This window comes from Alosa alosa, chromosome 1 (genome assembly GCF_017589495.1).
Source record: "Alosa alosa isolate M-15738 ecotype Scorff River chromosome 1, AALO_Geno_1.1, whole genome shotgun sequence".
Taxonomy (NCBI): domain Eukaryota; kingdom Metazoa; phylum Chordata; class Actinopteri; order Clupeiformes; family Clupeidae; genus Alosa; species Alosa alosa.
Window position 1 is genome coordinate 14,746,910 of NC_063189.1, and position 27,984 is coordinate 14,774,893.

A 27,984-nucleotide genomic window follows, 5' to 3' on the forward strand; every position below is an offset into this window, starting at 1 on the left:
ACAGCTAGTGTGCTGTTTGGTAACAGGGATGGAGAGAGGGAGAGAGAAAGGGATGGAGAGAGAGAGGGAGAGGGAGAGAGATAGTTTGTGTGCGTGTGAGAGAGAAAGAGTGGCTGATAGGATGAAGAGAAAGTGGAGGGAGGAGAGAAAGAGAGAGAGAAAAGAACAAGACATGCAGAAAGGAGTCTGCTGAGCGTGATAAAAGAGAGAGAGAAATCATTAGAGAGAGAAAGAAAGTGAGGGAGATAGCGAAACAGCTGGAAATGTGTGAGGGTAAAAAATAGGACTGACTTTCTGTGTATGTGTGATTCCATATGTTAGAGTCAGAGGAAGGGCAGGCGAGCGTGTGTGCATGTCAATCCTTGTTTGTGTGTGTGTGCGTGTGTGTGCGTGTGTACACGTGTGTGTGTTGGTATGACTGTGGGCTGGACTGGCCAATCAGAAGGGCTCTCCTGAGCTGCGGCAGGCTGGCAGATTGGGGAGCTCTGCTTTTGCGCCGCTCTGCTCTAAGGTGGATTGGGAGCAGAAAACGCACACAGACTCACAGGGTGGCAGCTGGAATCAGGATGGTAACTCGGAGCCTTTCTCTTCTTTCTCATCCCCTACCACTCTTCAGGGACTGATACAAAGGGTAAGAGGCGCCAGCAGGCACTCCTTTGTTGTCTTTAGTTTAGTCATATGCACGTTAGGAAGCAGTCCAAACTATTTTCTGCTTGTTTCCCCATTTGGCAAGGGTGAGCTGGTGTGGAAAGCAGCACCAGGGCAAAGTGTGACAGTGCATTTGGGTGCAAATCGATCCCTTAACCTGATTTTGTGGTCACAGTACTTTATCTGCGCCTCCGTAACAGTTAAGTTAGGTGGTAATTCCTCACTGGCCCGCCTCATTTACTGTAGCGTGTCCAGGTCAAAAAATATCCCGAGGACATGGGAATGGGAATCATTTAGAAACTTGGAGATTTGGGCTCATTTCGGTTATCCATACCTCAGTCATTTGTTTGTATTTTTTATTACAGTATAGATTCTCTGTTTCTTTCCTAAATGTGGTAATATTTCATGTGATGGGACGTCTGTTTAAGACACAATTTGAACTTTGCTCTGCTACAGATCTTATTTTTTTATCATACAACATGTATAGGTGCGCCTGTACCGTGCATCCTTGATGCCAGTGTGAGATGTTCATTGATCAGTATATCTGATCGACTGGCTCTGTATGATTTTGGATTGGCTCCGCTTCATGCTGTGTATAGTGGACATAGAGTCTAAGCTAACAGCTCTCCTTAAATTCTCACTGGCAGTGCTTTACCTCTGTCTCATCTGGTGTAGGCAGGGTGGGGTGGGGTGGTGGGTCACAATATCCCAGGTTGTTGAAGTCTTTCCTATTTTTTGCATATGGTGAGCATGCCAAGGTGCTGACATGTTTTTCGATCATTTCCTGGATGGGACCCTTTTGTTAATGTTAAGCCTGTAATGAGCAATCAGCTGCTCCCATCCTACTAGGGCTTTTTTTTAGCTGCACAAGATTACACAGTGGGGACTCCTAACTGGGTGATATTCTTAGGTTGCAAAACAGCCACAGCGTTTTTGCCATGACTGGCTCAAAGAAAGTCCTTCAGCTGGAATATTCCTGAGATATTCACCAAAGGCTCCTGTCATCATATCAAGACAGGATTTGTGGTCGGTGTGTGTGTGTATATCTGCTGAGATACGGATGTGGGGAGATGATGAGAGGTGTCACTAATGCGAAGAAGAGCAGTCAATTGCCCAGGCTTTGGCGTGTGCCAGCAAGAGGTGGAGGTATTCAGTGGTACCATTGAGAGGAGTGACACACACACGTCTGGGATGACGAGGGTTCCTGACTCACACACACTGCTGTGAATTCCATCCAATTGGAAACATATTTTCAGTTGAGGATGTTTTCAAACCACAGGCACATGGTCTCCTGGTAAACCTATAGTGGATACTAATCAGTATTTCAAATTTTTTTTCAAAAGACCTTGAGAATCCAGTCTGATTTAGTCAACTCTTTTACTCTTCAAACATAGAACAAGGATATATCACTGATGTCACCAGTTATGTCCTCATCAATTTTGACTCTGGTGTAAAAGCTGATAAAATCACCAAACATCTGTCTCTGTTATTTGAAAGTATTAAAAGGATTGTTCTAGAGTGCTGCAAAAATCCAAATAGCAGAGATAGCACTCCAAGCAATTCAAGTGAATGGGAGCCAAATTCATAGTTTCTAACCTTGGAGAATTATAAAATAAGTGTTAAATATAAAGGTGCTTATCATTTTGCAAACACAGGAAGCATAAATTGATTATTTGGAATACATATGCACAAAAATACTGTACAGAATTAAGGCTATCTCAGGGCTTGAAAGGGGGCAGGGGAAAAGGTAGTTTCACATACTGCTATCACTGGACTATAGCAGGAGGTGTACAGTATATGATTTATTTTTTGTTTATTTACTCTATAGAAGTGCAATTACAGGATAGAGTTGCAAGCCTAAATCCTATTTTTCTACAACATGCTTATCCCAGCTAAATTATATACTTATTTTATATGGTGAACATCTATGTAATCTTTGTAGCACACAGTTTTTCACAGTGCCAATTTTATTTTGATAACAACACATTTACAAGATGAATGTGTGGCTAACATGGGCGGTATTGCTCAAAAACCCAGTTACAATACTAAAATCTCTTTAAAGCACCATGCTCGGGAGACCTTTTCACAATTTGCCAGAAGAATAATTGCTTTAATGCATAGGAACAGAGCTGAAATCTGACTGGGATAATTGATAATGATTAGTCTATATTGGTTCAGTTACTTCAAGGTTAGCAAAATGCACTGAGAACTAAAAAGGAATTCATATAACATACTGGCCTTTTATTAGCATTAATCATGTTAAGGCTCTGAAGGGACACTTTATAGTGTGTATGGTATGTGGACATGTAATGCATGTGCTTATGCCAGCTGATTGCCACCCAGCTAGTAGGTTCGTGATATATTTAACACGTCTCATTACTGATAAAATGTCAATTGCCCTTGCACAAGTCTATCGGCCCCTTCCAGTAAAGCTATCCAATCATAGACTCCATCCTAGTGAGTTCCTCAGGCAGAGACCACACCTATTAACCATTAGGCAAAATGGTCTGGGCTGGTCATCATCACAACGACTGTAATCTTGTAAGGGAGGCAGAGTGATGGATTACAGCTGAGACACACTCGCCTTATCACTGATGCTGCTTAACATCTGCTATAGCTAAGTGTAGTGAGTTTAAAATACAGAAATTGCTCTGGTATCTGTAAACAACATATAAGTAAACAGCATATGAGATGCTGCATTACCGACTGCATAACTCTGCAGTGCAGGAACTGGAGTCAGTCTGGCTCCCCAGGCTGTGAACACCTCCCAAAGCCAAGCAGACCATTTTTCCTGCCTTACATTTCATTAAATTACTTTTTTTTTAGGATTGATCAGAGTGTCAGTTGAAAAGAATGGCTGTGGCGGTTCAGTATCATCACAGTGTGAGAGACCCTTCACTCTACTGCAATCTTTCTTGCGTAACTGCCTCATAGAGCAGTAGCTTGGGGGAAGTTGCTTGGTATTTTTGAGCAAGCCATCAGTTTGCTACACTGAGTTACATCAGGAACAGCCAGGCAAAGTAATAAAGTAAATCAATTTCCAGTCATCACACTCCATTTACAACCAGGCGGCTGGGAAGTACGTCTCTGCAGAAGTTTCTGTTATCATTACAGGCTGATTTTTTTTTTTTAACTCGCACCAGTCAAACGCCTCTGCCCTTCCAAGCACTGGCTAGTGAATCATGGTGTGAAAAGAGAGGCACGGCATCACATTCAAGACCACTCGTGTCATCCTCCATTCCCAGTGCCTTCACATGACAACAACAGGTCAAGGGGCATCTTGACATAATAAGCAGCCGACGTGCTTTAAGAGCCCCCTGCCCCTGTGGGCTGCAGACACAGAGGCTTGAGAGTTGCAGTGATGTCAGGTGATGTTTGGACCTGCCAATGGCACATCCAAAATGAATAAGAGATTAGAGAGTAAATCACTGCCAGACTGAAACATGGCTTTGACAGACAATACATTATATAGACTATGGGGTACAAGAGCAAGAGAGGGGTGCAAGAGAGGGGCAGAATGGAGTACATGGACACAAAGATACGGAACTACTGAATAAAGTGAATGTTTGAGATTGACTCATAATTACAGTGTGACAGAATTATCCGAAAAACCCTCAACACAAATTACATCCCTTTTTTCTGTCCTTGTGGCTGTAATATATTCTTTATTTGTTCTTTCAATAACAATGTAACATCCTACGTTGTTAGAGAAGTGAAAATGAGTAGGGAGTAATGAGTAACATTCTCTGTAAAGTTTTTCACCTCAGCCACATAAATCATTTATGAAATAGCATTTTTTCTGAGCTATTTCTCAGCCAAGCTTGTCTGTCACTGACAGGTGTACAGATTTATTTGGGGAAGCTTGAGAATAAGCATGAAAATGCACAATGTTTTTATCAGATCAAATACTCCTGCTAAAACAGAAAATGCTTTTGCTGGAGAAAAGTATGTTACAGCTTCCCCGGAGATTAACAGTTTATACACATGTCAAGCTTATATATCTATTTCACACACCACTGGGGGGGTAGACAGAGAGAGAAGGAGAGAGAGAAAGAAAGACAGGCAAAGATTGCCATGCCAATAAAGCATTTTTAATATGAGTTTGAGAGGCAGAGAGAGAAAGACTCACGCTTTAATTTCAGCGGGTTTGGGCTTATTTTACCAGATTTATATTATCTGTAACTACCGTATTCATAAGTGAAATCTGAACATCATAAATGACAAGCCCTATATTTCTACATTTTTCCTTTGTATATTTATTGCCAAGATCATACTTACATTCATATCAAGACAAAACCATTTATGAGTGGAATTCTTAAGTATTGAATTAATCCATTAAATACAATGGCAGTTTTGAATCTACCCTGACTATATTTCAAGCCAGATGAGATGTATACTATGTGCAGAGCCAGGGAGTCAGTGTTCAGTGCATCAACGGAAGCATGTGCCACTGTGCCCAAAGCTCACTTTTACTCAGAGGTACAAGTGTTTTGGGCAAAACCAAGAGACATCGTAGGACACATTTAGAAAGGGTTTCATGGTCCAATTTAGTCAAATCTATCAAAAATATCTGCATTTAAACCTATTTTATGAGGATATAGCACCACTTGCTGTAGTATTTCCAAATGGCACCTGAGAAAGTGAAGTTTGACCTATTAAAGATGTCAAGTTTTAATCTATGATTCTGTCCTTTTTTCTTTTCTTCACAGATACAACATGGATATATCCTCCTGTTTCTGATGAACCAACTGCACCACCATTTTCACCCAGTATGCCTGACCTCTTTCCTCAGCGTGTGTGATCTAAAAGGAGCTTCCCGATCGGTGGATGTAACACAATGGGCGACAGCAGAAGCCTCTGGATAGGTCTGATCTAAATGCTTGGTGGACAGCTGCCTGTCAGTGGCCTTTGAGTGGACAGTGTGCCCCGGGGTGCACAGAGTGGGTTTGCCACCCCTTGGCTCTTACCATGCGATTATCCAGCACGGTCTCTCACTGCCTCTGCCTGCTGCTGCTGCTGCGTCTCGGTGTGGTGCTGACCACCGCAGGCACACCCTCACCGGCCAGCCCCGTCAGAACTGCACTCGCACAGAACCAGAACCAAAGCCTGAACCAAGCCAAACCAGCAGACCAGGAAAAAGACACGCATCACCGGCCCAAGAGAGGGTGGATTTGGAATCAGTTCTATGTTCTGGAGGAACACATAGGCCCAGAGGCTCAGCATGTTGGAAAGGTAAATGGGTGGTTTTTATATGCATTCATAATTAGGCCAATTTGTAAGCGTGTCCTTACACTGGTGAGCATGTAATACATATACTATGCATTTGGCACGTTAAGGTGCCAAAAATGCTATTATACTAATAGGCCTATATAAGTGCTACTATACAACAACTACATGACTTTAAGTTGCACATGTGCAAGCTTTTTTACAAATTGATTTCACTAATTGCCCATGATTTTGTAAAATGTTTAATTATGTAACTCCGTGTCACATCACTTTATGCACGGCTAGTCACATTGTTCTGTGACTACCAAGAGGAATTTTGTTTCTTTCTTCTGTTTATCTTTCCTGTCCAGAAACGTGTGTTTTCCTTCTCCAAATACTGCATATATATTGCAGTAGAAATTAATTTGACTTCCTAAGTGGCTGACTCATAATCTCACACTCTGGGTGTGTTAAATAGGAGTATGATGAAGCAGTGTCTCACATGAGTTGGGAGAGATTAATGTGAGGGAGATCATGGCATTAATGACTTCCTGTGTACATTTCCGCTTGTGCTTCCTAGATCTTGTGTACCCTTAAAAAGGTCCTCTGGTATTTGAAATGCAAAATATCTTATTAGAACCAGCTTCATTAGGAGTCCTTCCTCATCAAAAGTGGTTAAGAACCCCTGGGGGAAAAACTCAACATAGGATATTATAATACCAGACAGCAGAGTGGGTTTTTAAAGCAAACTATCACCAAAAGTTGCATCCCACCAGTCCTCTGTTGAGTGCAGATAGTAGTGGATTGCAACAATGTTGCAAATCTATAGTGACATGATGTATTGACACTTTGCGAACATAGCAAGGTGATGAGGACACAGATGGCTAAGGTCAAAAATGAGAATCAGCAGTGACCCGTGGGTCTTTTCCCAAGACACCTGAGCTGAACATGTGAGTTACACTGGCTAGATTTGTTTTGACTGCTGTGATGCTAACAGACAGCCATTGATGGCTATTAGAGGCACGTCTGCCCAACCACATTATATCTAGATGCCTTGGTTTAAATTTTACACTGGGCACACCGTACATATAGGTAAAGTGTAAAACTCATGGGATGACATTCTCATCCACAGCATTAGATATGTATTTGTATTTCTACATGTTTTTGCAGTTTAACATTTAGGAACTTTAACATTTAAGTATCAGCGGTTTTCATGAGTGGCTGCAGTGTTTTTGTCAGCTATGGATTTGGTTCACCTGAGATATGAGGTAGATCAGTGCCGTGCTAAGTATTAAATCATTCTGCACACGTAGAACAAGATGAATTTGCTCTGAGGAAATTGCAAACAGCACGTGGCCTCAACTTTCGTCTAGTCATGTAGGGTCTGCCAGAATACGGCTGGCCAAACAATCAGACGTCAGCAACTCCCAGCTCATCCTCCTAGACACAGGTGTAGGGTCACAGCATAATACTGTGTAACAATCATAAAATGTGTCCTCAGGGAAGAAAACATTTTTGAAACATAAATGGAGCACTTGTTTCATGTAAGGTGTGAGGGTGGGGGTATAAGGACATGCAATCAAGGACACAAGCCATTTTAAAACTATTTGTTCCCAGTGAGTGGTAATCAATCCCTCATGGGTGTTACATACTTTAATGATGTTATGGTATGTGAATTAGTTACTGTGCAGCCTGTTATTTATGTATTATTTATTAATTTATTCATTCATTTATGTGTCTATGTCTGTGAATGTTGTCCGCTCAGACCTCACTGGGAAGGCTTTTGTACTGCTCCCAACTTTTTTCACATTGTCTACCTCAGTAATCATACAAGATAAACATTATGCCAGCTGCAAAGCTGCGAAATCAAAGAAACTCTGTGTCACAATTTTACCTTAAAGTAAAGATGTTCATGTTAAAAGGGTATCAACTTTACAGCTGACCACTCCTGAGCTATGCCATTGGTATCCCTTCATGTTCCTGAGACATCAGGATTCACCATCCCATGTGTGTAGAATTATTACCAGGGCAAAATTAATTTGATTAAAATGTTAAAATACAATGACCATGCTGTCAATTTCAGATCATGCATTACGTAATTAAAGGGAGATTATTTGCACACAAGTTTCAACACCCATCAATGCTACTTGTATCCAGTGGGAACAGCCCATGTGGTGTCCCTGGGTGTGTATAGCTTGGCATGGCAGATATACACACCCAGGTGTCTGTTGCCTTGCCGGCAATGCTATGTACACCCAAGGACACAGAAACTGTACAGTATCTGCAGAATGTGTATTTTAGAAACAAAGTCTTTATCTTTATCAGAGTCTTCATCTACTATACCAGTGTTTGTCAACCACTGTGCCGGGGCACACTAGTGCCGTGAGAGATCATCAGGTGTGGCGCAGAAAATTACCCAAATGTCACTCACTGGTCCAGAAAAGCAACTGTTGCATCAAAGAATTTATAACCACATGCTCTTATTGATTGTATGATTGCACTATTTGTGGTATGCAGGCATTGTACAACGTGGGCCCCGTATCCAGTATTCACAGAACCATCACATAACCAGTTCATAACAACAGTTACATTAGATATAGTCACCTACAAATGAAACAGAGTGTGCATGTTTTATTGAGCAGGTCTTAGAAGCCATAATAAGGCCATATCTGTGTATTATTTGAAATTTTAGGCTATGGTATGTTTATTCTTTCTTCACACAGGATGTTAGTGTGCCGTGGGACATTTTAAGTGTCAAAAGTGTGCCGTGGCACAAAAAAGGTTGAAAACACTGTACTATACCACATAAAGGACAAAGATAAAGGGGTAGCGTCTCAGGGACCACCACATGGACTTACATTAACTCTGATCCTGAGTAGTGTTCTGTGCACTAGGATAAACGTGTTAATATTATAGACCATACATACAGTACAGAATATAGCATATGTTTTTGCCTTTGTTCAGACAGGACAGTGAAGAGTGACGGGTGGCAAAGGGCAGAGGGTTGGTGGGTTGGGAAATGGTGTTGCAGGTCATATTCAAACCTGGGTCCCTGTGGCACTTGAACCTGAATATGGTATATGGACGCTGCATGTGTACATGTATGCACCTGTGTGTATGCAGCATTTATGAACATTTCTGTCTTTGATGTTAGTGTAACTGCAATCCTTTGGGCTGCTTCAAATTGAATTTCTCTTAGTGTATGGGGGATCAATCAAGGTGTACTGGAGGTACAGCATCTGCCACTACTCTAGAGTTGAGTTGAAGCCTAGCGCGTGCTGTGCTTGGCAACTAGAATTTATAAACTTGCATTCACAGCTTTTCTTTTGCTTCGCCTACACTAATTGCACATGCCTATTTTCCTTGTTGGAGATCAGTAGAGGTATTTGGCTGGCTAACTATTTGTAAAGCTAATGGTAAAATATTTAGCAAATGCACTTATGCAAGGTGAATTCGAAAAAACAAGCATCACCTGGGTATCAAGCCCAGGACTCCTGCATGAGATATACCTCTTCAAACCATTACACCACTGTTAACTATTGTCAAAGTGGGCTAACTTTAGGTGATCAGGCTATAAACATAATTGCAGGTAAACATAATATAAACATATAATTGTAGGTAGGCTATATTTTACGTTTAAAGCAGGCTACCGGTGATTTTTGTTTTCATATTGTATAACATTTGATTGTTGAAGAATTTATGTTGCTTTGCTGTTGTCGGTAGAGCACTTATTTCCCTCACGGGATCAAAAAGAGTATATATATGTTTGCTGTTGTTGTTATTTATTATTATTTAATGGGTGCAAATAGCATTTATGTATTATTAAACTGCAACAAAGACTGCAGTTTTACTGAAGACATGAAAAATCTGACATGAAAAAAGACATGAAAGTATTGTTGTACTATTATTCATCTTATTATTACCTTGACATGGTAATAATAATAATAATATATATATATATATATATATATATATATATATATATATATATATATATATATATATATATATATATGGCATAAAGGCTATGCACCAGACATTCTTATAGCTTGCAGAAGATTGTAATGCAATTAAACAATCACCAACCTATTTAGCACAGAGGCATATTATTAAACTGCAACAAAGACATTAGAGTTTTACTGAAGTGGCATTTTTGGGCAATTTGTTATAACAAAAAGAACATGCATGGCACTCATTTGTATTCCAGGCAGACAATACATTTGTTACCATGGACATTCAGATAGAAATAGAATTGTGCATTGTTCTTTGTCGCTTAGAAGATCTCCTCACCTAATTTCTGGTGGTGGTCCTTAAAGGAACCATATGTAAGATTGTGGCCAAAACTGGTACTGCAATTACTTTCAAATTACTGTAGAGCGGTGTATCCCCTCCCCCTCCCCCCTGACTCGAGGTTGCCAACCCAGATGCCGAAACACTACTGACTTTGTGATTAGTAGATAGGTGGAGGGTGGCGCATCAGGCCAAAACACAACATGGCATGACAAAATGACAATATCCTGGCCGGACTACTGTTGTAGTTGTATTTGAAATGAACATGATTTCTTAATGTCTAGTGACATATCAGGGCCATTTTATGATTAATTGAAATACATTTCTTACATATGGTTCCTTTAATGCAACAGAGTTGAAGGCATCTCTGACTTAAAGCCCTCTGTTGTCTGACCACTAGGTCATGCAAGGGATGTGAAGTGCTGTCCATTATGTGGGGTAGTCTTTCTCTGAATCACTCGAGTTGGTGTTGCTGCCCGAACAGATGGCGGCAAAGAAAATTGCACTCGCAACAACCGACTGGTAAAAGATCAGCATCTTGATGCACACATTAGAGGACCTCAGCTTTATCAGGAAGTGCTGTAGCATAAGAGTCTGCTCTGCCATTCCTGTAGAATACCTCACTAGATGAATTTACATGTAGGCTACACTTTTAGTCCGATTAGAATTGGGAAAATGGATCAATCAGAATAAAAATGACACATATTAACACCTTGATCTGAATAAAACTGCCGATCCGATTACATTTTTAATCGTAATGAAAGAGGTGGTGTAGGCTACTGTATCTGCCTGCTGTGCCTGCTGTATATTCTTAAGGAAAAGTAAAGCAACAATGGCAATTCCGATCAAAGATAGAGTGCCTTTAAGCACCTGATCAGAATACAACGTACTGTAGCCTACCCCATGTGAACAGATGGCATACATTTTCCAATCGGAATAGTTTCGGAATGACAAAAGATTGTCCACGTAAACCCACCTAGTGTTAGACTTTCAGATCAGGAACCGGATTCCCTATAATGACAAATCTTTGCGGTCTGAATGATTCAATCACTGTTTGGTATGTTTTTACAAGTATTTCCCAAACAAGCATGTAACAGTAATATGTGTGTTCCACTCAAGTGCTTAGCCAACATTGTCCATGTACACAGTGATGAATGTTACTTTATTTGGTGACATGAGGTGAATCTCATAGCAGATGGCTGTCCACACTCAGTTGCCTACTCAGCGCTACTCAGTCACCTCCTTACAACTGGATTTTTGCAGATGACAGAACTCAGAGTTGAAATTAAAAAGAGCCCAGTCTGGATGCTGTGCTCCTTAGCTGCATTTACCAAATGCTCAGACACAACCCCCCTCAACTGGGGTCTTTCTATCAGGTAGTTTTTGATTGTGCTTTAATTAAGCAGTGGAGAACTCAAAGAACATAATCTTCACTATGTTGCCAGCTTTGTGCAGGTGAGAGGGGGCTTGCTGAAGCAGGTACTGTAGATCATGGCATCCACACAACACAACACCCAACTCAGGGTGGTATAGGCAAACTGCAATGGTTCCAGAGAGGTGGTCTGAGGGGGGGTATCTTGATCTTTCATGATGTGAGATGTTAAGGCCACTGGTGGACGGCTAGAGAGATTGCCATTGTCAATTCACAACTTCAAAAAGGGTTCAAACCTAACACTGGAGAAAGTATTTGTGGCATATTTGTGGCATGCATACTTTCCTTCTTTGATGGGTTTCATAGCTTTGAATTTGTTTCATTACAATTTCTCTTGAATATTTCAGAATCAATATGACACTCTGATCATGAAGTAAATGAAAATGCCAGAGTTTAATAAAGTGTACCGGTAATGATAGAGATATGAAGTTGTAGACCATGACTAGACCATGGTTGAGGTATACTATATTATCTTTCACTCTCCCCCATCTCTGTGTGTGTGTGTGTGTGTGTGTGTGTGTGTGTGTGTGTGTGTGTGTGTGTGTGTGAACTCTATCAGCTACATTCTAATTCAGACAAAGGCGATGGATCAGTGCGTTACCTGCTCTCAGGGGAAGGTGCTGGTACCATATTCATCATCAACGAGGTCACCGGTGACATCCATGCTACCAAGAGCCTGGACAGGGAAAAGAAGAGCCACTATGTCCTCCATGCCCAGGCTATCGACCGCACACTAGCAGAGCCATAGAGCCTGAGTCGGAATTCATCATCAAGGTCCAGGATGTTAATGATAATGCACCCAAGTTCCCCGATGGCCCCTTTACAGCCTCTGTGCCAGAGATGGCAGATATTGGTGAGACTACGGGGATTCTGGGATCACGGAGGAGGCTTATTAACCTGACTCTTGCCAGATGAATTTTGTTCCGCCTAGCTCCACTCATCCATCTGGGACCAATCCATTGGAGTGTTGCTTCAGAAGGCTGGGCCTAATCAAAAAATGCTTGCATATGATTGAATAAGCCACTTGTCCGTCATCTATTGACGTGCTACTTCAACCACTCACATCGAAGCCAACCCGTGACGCTGATAACAGTCACACAGTCGCTTCTACGCTATGTCACATCTATGAAACTCCCGCCCTGCGTCCTGATTGGCTGTACCATAAAATCGGGTGCAGAAATCACTCTCAATGGAAGAGGTCACAGATGGATGTGAGTGAAGCTAGGCGGAGCACATGCAGAACGAAATTCATCTGGCGAGAGTCAGGTTAGAGGCTTATGGCTGGTGCCTTGAATGTTGTTTTTCTGAACAGGGAGAGCTCCCATGTGCTTCATGAGGCTCTGTGTTCTAGTGAGATGTGTAGTGGTCCCATGATCCTTTAGGGGTTATATCATAGTTGTCCCATAGTGTAACTGAGATAGTGGTAATTGAACGTGTTGACATGACAAAAAGGATGTAATACTGTGGGTTTCTTCCTCAGGCAACTTGACTCATTTCTGAACATTTCTAAACAAGGGGCATTCGTCCAGCTCTGTTGAAAACTGTGCATTATGCTTCAACCTGTTTGATGTCTTAGTTGTCTGCATGGTCTTTGCTAATGTAAAGTTAAAAAGGAAAATGATCACTCACTGCTTTTTTTAGTGTCTAGTTCCTAGATGTTTTTCCAAAGAATCAGTGAAGTACTGATCTCAACATGCAAAAGATGCCAGTAATGAAGGATTGACTGGGATGGCAGGGGTTTTGTGTTCAAGAGATTAAGGGCTCGTTTACATGTATCTAGATATTTGTATAAAAGCATGACTTTTGTATGCTTTTGGCCCTTTTGTTTACACGTAAACTGAGTTTTAGCTACCTCAAACGCATTGTCTCAAACAAATTGTTTATAGTTCATGTACCTAAGTCTCATCTTGTGACACCAACATAGCCTAGGCTAGGCCTACTCTATGGATTATAACATGTTGGATTAAGTCATCTTCATTTCCAAACCTAGAGGATTTACAAGTATGAAGAAGATAAGGCTATGTTTGTTATTATGGCCTGCTGTGACATGATTAATTGCAGTATCTGAGAAGTAGCAAGTTATGAATTGCTATGGTGAGTTTTGACTATGGGTTTGCTATTCTGGTCAGTTTTGGCATGTGTTTAGACTGTAGTTTAGTGAACCAAACCCTTTTAACCGTGTTCTTAAATCTACTCTTCTAAGGAACATCAGTGTTTCAAATCACTGCAACCGATTCAGATGACCCTACCTATGGAAACAGTGCCAGGATTGTGTACAGTATTTTACAAGGACATCCATACTTCTCTGTCGACCCCAAAATTGGTAAGATCTTACTGGATTTTTTCTCCATTGCAGGGAATAAAATAAATCTCCTGTAAGAGAGATCTCCTGTAGAGACAGCCTTGCACATAAGCAGGAACAACTGTGTGATAGTTGCTTCAGAATATAAATATATATACATATACATATATTTATTGTGTGTATATGTATATGTGTGTATATATATATATATATATATGTATAAATAGCTTCAAATAATAATAATGATATAAAGGTCTAAAATATCAGTCAAACCCCTAAATGTAGAGAGCCTGTGGAATATCTTCTACCACCCCAGAGTCTCTCCATAACAGTGCTGGCCTTGCTGTCCGTAATTGACATGCTCTCAATTGTAGTAAGGCTCTATGAAATGCTGCCCCGTCTTTTGACACAGTCAGCCTGAAAGAAGGCTTTTGAAAGAACAAGAAAGCAACCACCACTGGCAGAGTATGTCTTTTGTTTGAGGCTTTTAAAATAGCCTGGTCAAAATTAACAGCATAACTTTAGAGCACTTAAATGTGTGTGTGTGTGTGTGTGTGTGTGTGTATGTGTTTTATGCGTGCGTGTGTTTGTGCATGCATGCGTTTTGTGTGTGTGTGTCTGTGTGTGTGACAGTAGATGTATAAACAGGAGAGGAGAATGATTGAATGAGTAAAAAATAAGCAAAAAAGGATGATACATGAGAGAGAGAGAGAGAGAGAGAGAAAGAGGGAGAGTGGGAAAAATAGGCTGATTTGTTTGAGCTCTCTTCCTCAAATGTGAATGACTCCTGAAATGTTCTAAATTGCTAGGGCCATAGAACACAGAGAGTGGAACAGCATTATCCACGCTCATTTAGAAGAATTGGATGAAGCATTGAGTGCTGTACGCATTCTACAACCCCACAGACTCAGTTACAAAGCCCAGCAGTACATCTCAACAGACATTCCTTTAATTCTTTCAGATGTACCGAACACGATTCCATTGGTAATGTTTGGACACAGTATTGTAAAATGGTCCCAGGTTATTCTACTAGGCTTGTCTCATTTTAAAAATGAAGCAGTGCCACCATGTTATTATTCTGCCCGTGGGGAATACTGCTCCAACAGAGTGGGGAATCGACAGACAGAGAGTGAATAATGGCTTTGGGTGGATTTCAGTAAGATTGCATATGATGACAATTGCACTAGAGTTGAGAGCCAGACATATAGACCTATGCATGAAGCCCAATGGGAGGCGGCCTTTTATGCAGTTGTGCCCAGTCTGTGGAATTGCCTTTAATTAGTGTCAACACTGTCACTGCATTAGTGATTTAGAGTAACTCTCCAGGCAGCTCCATACGGCAGCACTATCTCTTAACGTCTCATCACTGTATGTCAACATAAGCATTAGTTCATTCAAACCTACCCAGCTGTACATGCCTCATGAACATGCACTGAATGTAAAATAATACCATTTCACATGCCATAGGCTGTTTGGTCAGAGTTATCTAGTGCAGCATTGCATGTCATATGCTTCATGTATGGGGCATGCGGTAGTGCTGTGATGAGGTCTGTTGCATTGGTTCACCCATGTTTGATTTCCAAACGCAGCTGCTTTGGATGGAAATGTCAAAAACTGATCTCTTGTTGAAATGAATATACATGTGTCTGTAACTGTGTCTGAGGAACATTTTAGTTTACCTGAAAGGTACACCTGGAATATTTTTCATGGCATTTAGCCCATGAGCAATTTCATCCTTTGATATGACTCATTTTATCCTTTTGATATGACTAATTTTTAGTCTAAATTGATTCTTCCACATGTTTATTGATATTAATCACAGTTACTTACTGTGAGAAATAGTATTGTAATAAAATTAGTGTAACACTAGAGATCTCTTGGCAATTAATTAAATGCATTCAAGCATTTTTGCTGTTATTATTGCCATCATTAATTTATGTTTAACACAGATTTTTGAACAGACTAGGTCTTAATGAGCATTCCTTCATCATGCACTATTGTCCATTCCTGTTTGGTTGTTTATTTACTTTTGGCCTCTGGCTGTTAGCTGAATCCAGAAAGACTGTTCAACATTAGCATGTCTCTTAAAAAAACAAAGCTTTCGAGTGAAATGTCCAGTTCTGGCAGGTGGGATCTGGCCTGGATGTGCAGGGTACAATCTGTATGACATTCTCTAGGCTGTGCTTATTTGTTCTGGCGGATTGAGGTGTCTGGCTTTTTTCTCTCCTCCGTTCCTACAATGAATGACACAGCCCATACTAGCATAGAATCCAAATTCTCAAAAAAAACAATTTACAATTTTCTACTTCAAAAGACTAACAGCTTACATGAATATATGGCACACCATGTTCCCACAGAATACATAAACAAATAACAATGGAATCCCTGAAAGGTTTTTCACATACATCATCAATTTATCATCAATTCAAATGCTAACCTTGGTTAACCTTAGCACTTCGTTTAAAGTATGTGTTTGTACAGGGAGATTGGGGTTTTGTGTTTGGCTTTTTAATTGGGTCACATTTGCCATGGCTTTGAACCAGATGAATATGCTACAGCAACTAGAGGCTCATAGATAACTGTCTGCTTTAAATTATTACAAAATGACTTGACCTCCCAATCAGCCAGCATCTCCATGAGGCCCCTTGGCCTTTACTCACTCTCGAGTGATCTACTCCTGAATCAGCTGTTCAAGTTAAACACAGTTCACTGTGCAATTTTTCCAATCAGTGTTTGCTTCCAGTCCAAATGTCAGATGCTGCACACCTCCGCTCCTGGCCTCCTGGGTTGTGTTCCCTGCGGCATCATGCTTGTACAGGTGCACCGTGCAAACTCAATCTGTTTCCCCCTGCCTGCTGCGGCCACTCCATGGTCTGCTGAACCCCAAGGCACGATTCAGGCAGATGGCTCACACACTTTTCTGAAACCTGTGAAGCGTGTGGGAGCGGCTTGGCAGGATGGCATGCAAGGATGGGAGAAAGGCCAAGGGGGCGGCGAAAGGGGACAGTTAGGACATGGCCTTGTAAGGACCACCCCCATTCCCCCAACAATCATTTAGTTTCCAGTGAGAAGTCAGTACTGTCATTACTGCTCCTCATGTGCCCTCTACCAGGAAAGGTTCAATGTTTGTTTCTTCAACAGAGATGAACTGCAAACAAATGCACTAGCAAACATGCACAAAAACAGATACACCCAGATACACATCTCTCACCCTCTTTCACTCACTCACTCACTCACTCACACACACACACACATTCATTTAGAAGGTAGAATGTTCTCACAAAGTGCATCTGCCTGTTATCTGAAATGTCAGGGCAGTGTAACCACATTCATATTTTCCGCATTTTTTTTTAATTGAAGAGGAGAAGATGTTGACCTTTACTGATGAGTGAAAAGTTTGTAAATCTCCCTCAGATATTAATAAAAGTAGCTACTTTCTTTTCATAGTTGGACTTGTACAGTTTATATGTCGTAGTACAACCAATGTAGAACTGAAGAAAACATTATTTTAATTTAAACTCTTTATTGTATTGGAAAATTTAATGGATGAACTTGCTACCAAAGTCAAAAGGTTATATAGGTGTCCAAAAGATGTCTGTATAATTTGAAATTTGAAATTATAATTTTAAAGTCAGGTGGCACAACCGCATCATCAGGTGGTACAACCAGATAAAATACTCATTTAACCAATAAATAGTAGATTAAAGTTACTTTTAATACCAAGGTCAATTACAAAATAATAATGTGTTAAGCACTGTAGACACTCTCAGGTACAATATACTTACCAAAAAATAGAAGCGTTTTTTTAGAAACTTTTGGTTGCGCCATGTGACATTTTTTGGGGGTGTATTTAAACCCCTGTAAATATTGCACAACCATTAAGACTTGTTTAAATACAGTCTTCCAACTTCCATTTTTAAAGATCATTTTGAAAACTCATTTTTAAAAGCCTCATTTGTCAATACACACACATTCTCTTATTGTATGGCTACAAAACACATGATCATTAATCTTTTTTTTTTCTCTGCAGGTATCATTAGGACTGCCTTGGCAAACATGGACAGAGAAACCAGGGAGATCTACACTGTTATCATCCAAGCCAAAGACATGGCTGGTCAGGTGGGAGGTCTGTCTGGATCAACCACCATCAATGTCACTCTGACGGATGTCAATGACAATCCCCCCAGGTTCCCACAGAGTAGGTGCTCATTTTCTCTCTCCCTCTCTCCAGCATCCACAGATTTCATTCAATTACATCCAGAGCATGACATGCAATGAGTAATTATAATGTCCTGAAAATAGCATGTGAATTTCCCTCAATGTTGTTTGAATGCACAATGCACCAGTACTCAGAATTACTCACTAATAAATAACTTGTAGAGAACCAGTTGCTCTCTCACTGATTGATGAAATGGATTGCTCTGACAAAGCTGTCTCTGTGGTCCATAGAGTCTAATGATGAAATGAATGAGTGGTTGTTATGATTCACTCCACTACAGAGAACTACCAGCTCTATGTTCCTGAATCAGCACAGGTTGGGAAAGCAGTGGGCAAAATCAAAGCGAACGACGACGATCTTGGTGTCAATGCTGAAATGACATACCGCATCACCAATTCAGAGGGAGCTGCCATTTTTGCTATCTCTACTGACAGTGACAAGAAAGAAGGAGTTATCGTGCTGAAAAAGGTTCCTGCCTTACATGCAATTATTATGATGTAAAAAAATGTAATTATGACAGTTTAAGGCCATCATTTGAACTTGTCTGCTGATGTTTCAGCATCTGGACTATGAGAAGAAGAAGGCTTACACTCTTCACATTGAGGGGATCAACACCCACCTGGACTCCCGTTTTTCCCACCTGGGCCCTTTTAAAGACACCACCTCTCTGAAGATCATCATTGGAGATGTGGACGAGGCGCCACTGTTTTCCATGGACTATTACATCCTGGACGTCTACGAAAACGCCCCCGCAGGGACAGAAGTGGGCATGGTCACTGCGCAGGACCCCGACAGTACCAAGAGCGCTGTAAGGTAATGCTCCATGAGATGCTTCTTATAGTGACTCTACCCTCATCAAGCAGATTGTTTTTTGGGAACCTCACTCTGGTCTTGTTGTCACAGCTGAAAAATGATGAAAATCCCTCTTGTCTGAGAGGTAGGCTACATTAGTGTTGCATCACATTTTATTTAGGCTCGACCAACCAGAATATTTTCAGCAACTTCAGCCCCCTCCACCTAGCCTAGAAATCTAGACGCACCCTAGCGGCGGCAAATTAATTTGCTCAGCCTGTATGTCTAGTATCAAACCATAGGGATATCTATTGGCTGACGCCGTGGACGTCATCCAATCACAGCGCTCTATTTTGTTAGAGAGTCTTAAGGCGGGCTCAACAGGATGACGACAGTCCTGCGACGGTGAACAACAAGGAAGGTGGCTATGGCAAACGAAGAGCAGTTGTTTGAATCGGCGTTGGCATCAGCTTTGGAGGAGTTGGACTTGTGCTTTTCTTTGAAAGTTGAGCAACACAATGCACTTAAGTCATTCCTTTCAAAGAAGGATGTATTTGCCGTTTGCCGACCGGATAATGGATATGGTCATTGGCGCTGGCCTATTGCATGCCTAGGCAGTTTGAAAGACAATTCTCTGCCCGCCCCTTGGATTAAGCGAGGTGAATGGCTTGATTCCAGACTATACATTTCAATGATATAGGATGGCCCGCCAGGCTACCCTCCACCCACTATCAGGTCGATATTGGTGATAACGACAAAGCCCTATTCAAATTCTGTATTCCTATGTGACAAGGTCTCTACAGTGAAGAATAGATATTTTTCTGACAGTTATTCTTTTGTGGAAATGTATTTGTTTTGACAAAAGATGGAATAGTTTGTGTTGTCCATTTTTTCAAAGGACCCTTCAGTGCCCATTGTGATTCACAAATGAAAGTAAACTGTATTTTGGACACTTTTTGTCTTATTTGTTCAGGTATTCTATTGACCAAACCAATCATGCAGATACAAGTTTCAGCATTGATGCCAACACTGGGCGTATAACCACTAAGCAAATGCTTGACCGGGAAGAGGCCGCCTGGCACAACATCACAGTGATGGCATCAGAGATTGGTAAGCCACACTGTGTAACATTTCCATTAATTTTTGTTTGACTTCGCAAAAACTATTATCTGCTTTGTGTTGTCTTTGTCTGAAACATATATGTAGATGATATACAGGCAGATTATTCCATAACTTCTGACACTTCTGACTAATGCTAAGACAGTCATTGTCACAGTGTAATGCTGGAGATGTCCCAGACTCCCAGGTCAATCAATTTCTGTCACTTTGTTTCCCTTCATGCTTATCTAAGCAATTACCCTTTACTTTAACCTTTTCGGCACAATGGTGTTCAGATAATGGACTGAAACTGCTGCCTATTGATAATGTCAGCTGGCATGGAAATGATAATGTACTACCTTCATTAGTCTACGTACAGTCTTCTGGAGTCTAACATAAACTGTTCATGAACAGTTCATGAACAGTTTATGCCGTATACAGGTGGAGACATGGTACATACAGGTGGAGACAGTGCAGATCATGATCTTCCTATTTGTTTGTCAAGTGGAATATAATTATGTAGGGCCATGTTTTGTCACATGTCTTGTTAGATCAGTGGTTCCCAACGTGTTTGGAGGGGGGTGCCCATGGGGGCGCTGGTTGAGGGGAAAAACATTGACACATTTTGGCTGTTTGTCTTTTTGCTGTGACAACTCAGCGGTGCCTTATTGGATCTTATGGATTTAAAACAATAAAGTCTATTCTGAACATCATGATAAGATGAATGATGTTTGGTGGATGGAAGTTAAACATATAGAATGATTACAGAGGGGTGGAAGTAGCCTGGGGGAACCCAGCAAATTCAATTTTTTTAACAGTTTTGTCTGGGTTCACCCAGGCTAGGATTGAAGTTAAGCATATAGAATGGCTAGAGAGGGATGGAATATAGAGTGATGTTTCCGTCTGGATCCAACACAAAGCCACATCCAACATTTAGATAGCATAGGATGCTATCGTTGACATACTGTATTGCTGAATGTTGACAGGGGTAAGGGTAGTGTGAGACCCTGATGCAATTAAAAATGTACACTGAACATTGGGCTGGTTGAGTTTGCAATTGCCTGGTTGCAGAGAAAGTCATATGCAATAGATAGTATATCTGTCTTTATGTATACATATACTGTATACAACTGAGAAAGATGTTTGTGTCCTCTGTCTGTATTTTGTTATGTTGTACTGACAAGTCGTGTTAGTCATATACTGAATGCTGATGTGATGTGAGACAGACACTGAATCCTGACATGATGTAAGAGTAACTTAGCTGACCTCGAGAAATAGAATAACAAACTGAGTCCAGAGAGGATTTGAGCTCCAAAAGGAAAAATGAAAAATGAAAGTGAGTTATTCCCAGTGCAGCCAAGCCATTTAGACTGATGAATAGAGAGCTACTTTGCATTACATTACATGTAGAATTCACTGCAGTGCATTCAGAAAAAGACTCCCCCAGACCCAGACAAAGTTATTATTACAACCCTGAACAGGCACGATAATTAAACAATCACTTAATAGCTCAGAACTGGCAGCATAATGATTCAATGTCTTTATGTATTCATTTTGCATTGATTTAAGTAGTATTATATCAGTATGTCTTATGGCTGTAAGTATTACTATATCTATTATTTTGCAAGAATGAACCTAGTCATTAAGATTATTTTTCTGTATGTTCATTTTTCTTTCTAGATAATCCCAGCCTTGTCAGTTATGTTCCGGTCACAGTACAAGTCTTGGATGTGAATGATAATGCGCCGTATATTGAAACTGAAAATGACATCATTGTGTGTGAATCCTCCAGGGTTGGCCAAGTCATGGCTCCTACTTCTGAAACAACCCCAGTTCTTGTAATTACCACCATTTAGTTTTTACTTTCACTTTGACAGCAGGACAACTCAAAAAAAAAAAATAAATAAATAAATACTCCACTGCACTCCTCCCACCTATCCCCCCCCTCTCTCCCACACACACACACACACACACACACACACACACACCCTTTATGATATGTCTGACACCATCAGGGATGGATTTATCTGTGGCTCTGCAGACGTTGCAGCCTCTTGAACCTATAAATTATTCAGCATGCACCAATGTCTTCGCCAACAGATAGGTGCTGCATTGAACACTCTCCGGCGCTGGCTTGCAGGAAATGTTAATCATCACTCATTCAAATTGGGTCTGTGCACAGCAAAGAGCGGCTGCCCAGATTCACATCACACAAGCATTTTCTCTTCATATTTTTCTCCTTGAATGAAGATTACTAACTAGGCAGTGGCACATAATCTGTGCACTGAGGGCACGTGACAGACGAGGTCTGTTTAGATTAAGTGTCAAGATGCTTCTCACAAATATCAGTAACAAATTAACTGGAGGTAAAAGGGCTGAATGATGAATTGTTTTTTATTGTGATCTTGTGAGGATGGTGATGCGGTATGAATTGATTCTTAAACAGTTGCACTTCTTCAAAATGATGACAGGACTATTCTCAATTTCAGACTAAATATAGTCTCTACATTTAAATTTTCCAGAGAATAGTTATATGGGTTAGTGGAGGAACTACCTTAACAGAGGCTATGTGTAAGATTCTGTAGGATTCAAGTAGTTTTGAATGTACAATTACATTAGCAACAGCACACTTGCATTGCCTTGCACTGTATTTGATACTAGAGATGTCTGAAGCTACTGGTTAACATGCTACCTTTAGGTAATATCGACAGAACACAGAGCATGTAGGTGTTTGTGACATATAGCATCTTTAAGGCACTGCCAGTCCTAATGGTGAAATTCACGTATGGGTCTCATCAGTCCATAACCATAGGATGCAGTCAGACCATCGTGACTCTCTCCGGCAATTTACATTTCACCACGGCAACCTCATCTCTCCGACACCTCCAAGTGTCACTCACTTCCGCGGAGTTGCCGTGAATGTCACTGCACGACCCCTTATTGAGTCAGACTGCTAAAAAAGTCTGGCTTCCCCCCCTAGGCTCAGGCATAATTTGAAACACAAGACACTCTTTTTGAAGTCCAGTCACTAAATGGGGAGAGATGTGAGGATATGCTCTCCCTTTTCTCTTTGGCTCTTGTTACTTCGTCTTTATTATTTAAGGTATGTAAAAATGAAAAAAATCTACTAATAGTTGCATGATATCTGATGTAAAAGCCACTGTGTCCCTTGCTTATTCAAATGGTGGCTATTTTTTTCACTTGGGCATCCCCAAGCCTACAGGTGAGCAGGCAGCTCAACAGTGCAGGGAGGTTCTCACTGTCTACTCATCTGCTAGTGGGAGCCAATTAGTTTAACAAGCTGACACAGTATCATCAGCTAGGAGCCCTAGCATGTCGCCCACCACCCCTGATCTGCCCACAACATCCCACAGAGGAACAGCAGAACTGGACACAGCAGCAGAGAGGGAGAGAGGAAGGGAAGGAGAGAGGGAGAGAAAACAAGAGAGTTGGAGGGTGAGAAAGAGAGGGAAAAAGGATAGAGTCTGTTTTCAATGTCCTTCAAAAACTAGGGGAAGGAAAAGCCCCAGGTAGTCCAATTACACCAGTAATCCTCAAACTCCATTTGAATGCATGTTGCTGCCTCCCCCCTCATAACATCCTGCCTCCCTTCTCTCTCTTTTTACTCTTTCTTTTTTCTCCTTGTTTCTGCTTTATTCTTAATCTCTTCTTCTTTCTTTCTCTCTCTCTTTTGTCATGAAGGTGATTCAAACGATTAAGGCCACAGACAAAGACAACTTTGCGAATGGACACTTTTCCTTCACCCTGCCCAGTGACCCCCCGGGGAACCCCAATTTCACCCTGAAGGACAATGAAGGTACGACCTGCGCCATGCTGTAAACACGCTGAGTCTCGAGTGTGTTCATTTATGTGGGGCTTTGAAGCAGCTCACAGATGGTTCAAGTACACATACACAACGCAAACAGTTTGAGATAGATCATTAAAAAGTGATTAGTCCTTCAGAAAATTGTCACATGATGGATTTGTGAGGGTGTTCTCATTTACCCAACTGTCTCAAGAGAGCCGGTTTGCTGGAGCTTCTCTGTAATCAAAGCCTGCAGAGTTTGCACTGGTTGTTGTCACAGGGATAATCCTCATGTGCACCCTCTTACCCCTGGAGTCCTTTTTCCTTCTTTACGTCTCTTTTTTTTTTTTTTTTTATTTTATTTTTTGTCATACCAGAATTGTATCAATGGTGTTGTTTCCCAGGCAACCAGTATTATATTTCCTCACTAGCTCAAGGCTTCCTCTGTTTAAAAATCAAGACACATTTCTTTCTCACCTTCCCCCCAAGAAAACTAGTGGTGCGCTTCTGCATGGATACGCTGGCCAGCAGATGATTCGGTGTACTTGTCACAATGCAGAAGACAATGAGTGTACTAAGCCTGAGATGTTTAGAGGCTAACGTGCCTTTGGTTGTTTTTGTATCAGGGGTGTAGGACTCACCAACTGTGTGCCTTCAAGCCCAGCATGCTGTCTGCCCTAAGGCAACATCATCCCCATGGAGGGATTGGTTCAGTCCTGTTTACTCATCTGGGAGTCTCCCCTTGTAACACTTAAGAGCACTTTGGAGAAGTCTTTCCTGCCACTGATTGGTACAAGGCCAGCATCTTTGATCAATGAAGCACCACTGAGCCTTTAAACAATAAAACAGTGTGCTTGTTTAGAACAAACAGAAACATTCTGGTTGGTTTGTTTTTGTTCTTATTCATTTCATATAAATAGGGTGTCAATTAATTAACACCCTCAATTAATTCATTCATTAGTACATTAGGTAACACATTGGTTTAATTAACACCCCTAATTATCCACACAAAGGAGGTTATATTTGCAGTGTGGTTTGTCTGTTTGTTAGTCGTACTGTATCTTCCAGTCCAATGTCAGTGTAGGATGGAAAGGTGTACCATGGGCCAAAGAATGAAGATGTTCAATTGTGGAGTGGATCCAATTCTCAAGGTGGCATGACAAATTTGGTTTTGCATTCGTTAAGGTTGTGGGATATGCCATCCATCCTTGCTCTTTCCAAGTGACCTTCTTAGTTCATTCTTGATTGATTAATTTATTCACTTCTTTATTTGTGTCTAAAATGCCTGTCACTCTGTCGGTGCGAGTCGAACGACTCTCTCGAGCTGACACACACGTTTCACGCGACAACACAGATTACCAATGTGATCATCGTCAAGGGGAGTGCGAGGCTGCTGTAGAGCCCTGTAAATGCACATCCACGTGTCCCATCTGTCACACAGGGGACATTAGTGACAGAAGTGTCTCTTATGGGCTCTAGTCCCCTCCCCCCACCCCCATTTGCTTCATCTGTCTTGCCTTCATGAAATCCTTTTTAACTACACACTTTAGCTGCTGCACTCATGTTTTTGGACCACTACAGCTATTAAGAGTGCCAAAGCTATGTTCCTTCACACAGGATCCCTCTTCAGAGAAATTAATTGCACTACTTACGCAAGGCACTTCCATTGCATTTAAAAATACACCAATTCAAAAAATTGCTGTTTTTATGCAACAGAAAAAGTACATGTGTTTACAGAAAGAGGGTTTAAGAGTGTTTGAGTGAGTCTCCTGTGTTTTATGCCTAGAGACCAGTGGGTGCCTGTTCAGCTTCAACAAATGACTCAATTTTTTACTAATTACTAATAAACAACATTAGAACACCACTGTTGCAACCAGTGGAAGGAGGGTTTGTGCTTTTATTTGTATTATCATGCTGGCAGTCTCTTCCATGGCTCTGCAAATTGCCTGGCATTCAGCCAGCCCTTCTAGGTAGCTAGCTGTGGGTGACGGTGTCGTAATAAATTTCAACTCCCAGCCTGGCAATGAGCATTGCGTTGACCCCTCCTCGGCACGGATCCAGTGTAAATCAGACAGGGTTCTGTGGAGGAAGGTACCGGCCTCCAGGGGCTCCAGTTTGCACATGGCCGTGTTGACATTCACGAGTAGGCAGGCTCTTGCCTGGAGACTGGCGCTCCTCCCCCTCCGCCTGCGTCTCCCCTGGCGGCCGCAGGCATCGGGCTATTGGGAGGCTCGGCACTCCGAGGGGAACATGAATCTGCATTTTCAAGAGGTGGGCCGTGATTGCACACACTGATCCTCGGCTCTGGGGAGGCGAGGTTGAAATGCTCACTACACACACACACACACACACACACACACAAGCCTCCCCGGTACGAGCTGAGGCCCAGGCGCCAGAGTGGATTTAATAAGGCGTGAAGTTTTTGGCGCCGCACAGGCGTTTTTTACGGCTCCACCAGCTCCCTCTATTTTATCAAAAAAAAAAAAAAAAGAGAAGACCAGCAGAGTGGTGAAAGACATGGAACACAATCTCAGGGGAAAAGCTTCCTGATTTTATTCAGTTGAAACACTATCATCTCCATCTGTCAGGAGAACAGTTCTGATATATAATGACCTACAGTTTTGCCAAATTCTAGTCCTCTTTATTTCAGAGCATTTTGTAGCCTCCCAATAATGAACTAGCCGACAGCCTAGTTGTCCATCTGCCATAACACCAAGCGCATTCCCTTAGGGGTTCCCAGCATCTGCAGACTTCGACAACAACAAAAGCAACCAAACCATAACAACATCTCGTTTGTGTTTCGTCCTGCACCAGATAACAGTGCGAGCATCGTGTCGCAGCGACGCGGCTTCAGCCAGACGGAGCAGGAGCTGTACGAGCTGGCCGTGGAGGTGTGGGACGGCGGCGAGCCGGCACTCAGCAGCATCAGCACCCTCACATTGCGCGTGTGCCCCTGCCAGAGGGGCGGCCGGCTCAGGGCCTGCCAGGCACAGGCCTTCCTGTCCTCTGCTGGACTCAGCACCGGAGCCCTCGTCGCCATCCTCCTCTGCATCGTCATTCTGCTGGGTAAGAGCAAGAGGGGGTGGGAGATGAAGGGAAGAAAGAGAAAAGTCAGAGTAAATCTCAAGTTCAGAGACCAAAGTATTTTTGTGTGTTTAGGAACTTTTTTCATCTTATCTTCCTTTATAAAACACTTCAGAGCTTGAAAGCAGTCATGCAGAGGTCCACAAGGAGATCTGGTTGGAACTGCTTTGCTTCCATCACTGCTCTACATACTGTCTCCTTGAGTTCCCAACTGTCTCTCACTGTGCTTCACTTGCTCCAGGTGGCACAGTAAAGACTTCTATCTGCTCTTTTTTGTTTTATGCAGCCATCGTTGTGTTGTTTGTCACCCTGCGGAGCAAGAAGAGCAAGAAGGAACCCCTCATCATCTCAGAGGAGGACGTGCGGGAGAACGTGGTGACATACGACGACGAGGGTGGAGGCGAGGAGGACACGGAGGCCTTTGACATCGTGGCACTGAGGAACCCAGCTGCCGCCGAGGAGCTTCGTCTCCGGAGGGATGCCCTGGCCCAGGCCTGGGAGGTGGCCGCCGCCGCTGCTGCCGCTGGGGCCAGCTGCACGTCGCTTATGCTGGACGAGGAGGACATCCACAGGGTCATCAGGGAGAGGGTGGTGGTGGCCGACCGGGACATGAGAGGGCCGCCGTACGACTCCCTCCAGACGTATGCCTACGAGGGCCACGGCTCCCCCACTGGCTCCATCAGTTCGCTGGACCTCCCTGGGGTGCCATCTGAGCTGGACCCAGCAGAGCTGGACGACTGGGGCCCGGAGGTTCACACACTGTCCATACTATTTAGGGAGCATGACAATGAGCACAACCCCTGACATCAATCAGTGTTTGATATGAGGCCAGGAACAAAAAAACAAAAAACTACTTTTTTTTACCATCTGACTCATTTCCTAATGAGAGGATTCAGCAGAGACTCTGTTTTTTAAAACTGTGCAGATTTGTTCACTTTTGATGTACTGTATTGACTGTTCTTTTTCACTAGGTTCTACAAGTGGAAGGAGACAACATGTGTTTTTCAATTAAAAAGCACACAATTATGTAAAAAATATCTGAGACTGAGAGAGGAAGTTATTTTCCCTGGTGTATATTTTATATTGCTTAATAAAGTTAATGACTCCTG

The 27,984-nt window shown here is 42.0% G+C and overlaps 1 protein-coding gene across 1 annotated transcript; it reads left to right on the forward strand.

The window, feature by feature from the left end:
- Positions 1 to 472: 472 nt before the first annotated feature.
- LOC125306473 (cadherin-18-like) lies at positions 473 to 27,984 on the forward strand. The gene is given in 13 exon segments (XM_048261880.1): positions 473 to 631; positions 5,358 to 5,880; positions 12,135 to 12,315; positions 12,318 to 12,428; positions 13,779 to 13,898; positions 17,908 to 18,075; positions 18,377 to 18,564; positions 18,656 to 18,909; positions 19,862 to 19,998; positions 21,667 to 21,788; positions 23,689 to 23,803; positions 26,606 to 26,857; positions 27,162 to 27,984. Coding segments are annotated over 12 exon segments (2,430 nt in total). The 5' UTR covers positions 473 to 631; positions 5,358 to 5,616; the 3' UTR covers positions 27,680 to 27,984.